Source organism: Aplysia californica, unplaced genomic scaffold, assembly GCF_000002075.1.
Source record: "Aplysia californica isolate F4 #8 unplaced genomic scaffold, AplCal3.0 scaffold00048, whole genome shotgun sequence".
NCBI lineage: Eukaryota > Metazoa > Mollusca > Gastropoda > Aplysiida > Aplysiidae > Aplysia > Aplysia californica.
Window position 1 is genome coordinate 507,734 of NW_004797318.1, and position 1,894 is coordinate 509,627.

At 41.3% G+C, this 1,894-nt stretch overlaps 1 protein-coding gene across 1 annotated transcript in view; it reads right to left on the bottom strand.

Annotated features, from left to right (window-relative positions):
• Positions 1 to 1,894, bottom strand: part of LOC101850539 (protein O-mannosyl-transferase 1) — a gene marked incomplete at its 5' end in the record, with an annotated part of 29,416 nt that overhangs the window by 4,421 nt on the left and 23,101 nt on the right. The window contains 1 exon segment of the mRNA XM_005092533.3: positions 341 to 467. Within this exon segment, the coding sequence (XP_005092590.1) occupies positions 341 to 467 (127 nt within the window).

The window sequence follows — 1,894 nt, forward strand, 5'->3', positions numbered from 1 at the left end:
AGAGAGAGAGAGAGAGAGAGAGAGAGAGAGAGAGAGAGGACGTACCACCAGTGTGGCGCATTCCAGGCACCCGCAACTTCTACAAGGGACATGAGTCTGCCAAATATGAAACAAGTAAAATAATCAATTATACCAGTGACAGCCATCATTCCTTCCACCCCACCCATCACCTGTCTGCTGGGACATTTCAGTAACCCACTTTCAGCACTTTTTAAAGACCCCCGGGTGAGTGTTGAGTTCCTGCGTGCTGTCGGCATCGCTGACCGTTTATGAAGCCACAGCGCCAGAAGAGAGAGAGAGAGAGAGAGAGACCCCACCCATCACACTTTTCATTTCTCACCTTCACTGATGTCAAACACGGCTCTCTGGCGGCGCAGTAGGTAGAACACCAGCAGGGCGAAGAACCCCAGGACTCCAGCCATAGATGAGTACCAGATGACCACGTTGCCGATCAGGTGAATCTGAGACTAAACACAAAGAGGAAGACACACAACTTACAACTTATAAATCAGTGTTAGAGGAAGAAAAACTAATCAGACCAGACCCCTATATACATATCGCTATCTTATATTATTTCTTCATTTTACTTTTTTAAAATCTATTTTCTAGAAAAATGAAGATATGTTTACTTATTAAAACTAATTCTCTGGAGAAAAAAAATGGCGATATCAAAAGGGAAGCTAAATTTTATTTTTAAAAAGACATGGCCTTTTTTGTGTATAATATACACAGATTATGTTTAATAGGATGTACTGACACACTGCTGACGGTATCACAGTAAGAGTGGACATTGTCATATCATTTTTTAACAGGATTCTCAACACTTTTGTGTCCTCCATTCCCTTCTAAGATGACAAGAATCATAAAGTTTCTTTTGTGTGAAACTCACTGCATCCACCAAAGCACGCTACAATGAAAAAACATGATGTGGTAGTGAACTATCTATACATGAGAGGCAGCGTGGTGAAATCAGGCGCTCGTCAAAATAACAAAATTGAAGAAACTGGCATTTTTCTGACAGTTTGGCAATTTTTATCGAATTTTTGGTTCTTTGGCTCAACATCATTGTCGTCCAATTAAAAACACATTTCTGGGTGGATTTTACAAAAAAACGATGATTGAAGGCAAAACAAATATGTAAGTTTTCAGTTTCCACGGACAATCAAGCTACCTTTGAAACCAGTCGACCCCACCTTCTTCAATCTCAAATATCTTCTATTCAAGATAGATGGGCATTTTTTCACCCATAGCAAGACAACGAGCAAGCTTTAAGATGATACCAATAACTCCACATGCCCAAAAATCGACAAGCGCCTGATTCCACCACCTCATCACGCATTATATCATTGCAGTCAGCGCTATGGATTTATCCAGAAAATCATGGTGCTTGGGTCATCAAACTGTATGAATTGACTTATGTGGTTTAAACATGTGTGTATGTCAGCGGGTGTAAGTACAAGTACACCATGTGTGAGTGCAAGTGTGTGTGTTTGTATGAGCGCGTGTGTGTATATGTGTGTGTGTGTGTGTGTGTGTGTGTGTGTGTGTGTGTGTATGTGTGAGAATACAAAAGTGTGACTGTGAGTGAGTGTGTGTGTGTGTAAACATGTGTGCAAGTCTGTGTGTGTATGTGGATGTGTGTGTGTGTGTGCATGCATGCATGTGTGCATGTGTGTGTGCGTGCCTGCGTGTGTGAGTGTGTCATGCTAATGTTATCGAGTGAGCGCATCATACAGGAGATAATCTTAGCCAAGACACCCAACAATAGAACCCATAGTATAGAGGACTGTTAGTGAGTGAACTTAAGCTACAGTAGTGTGTGTGTGTATGTGTGAAGATGCAACTATGACAGTATGACTTCGAGTGTGTCGACGTGTATACACACATATATATA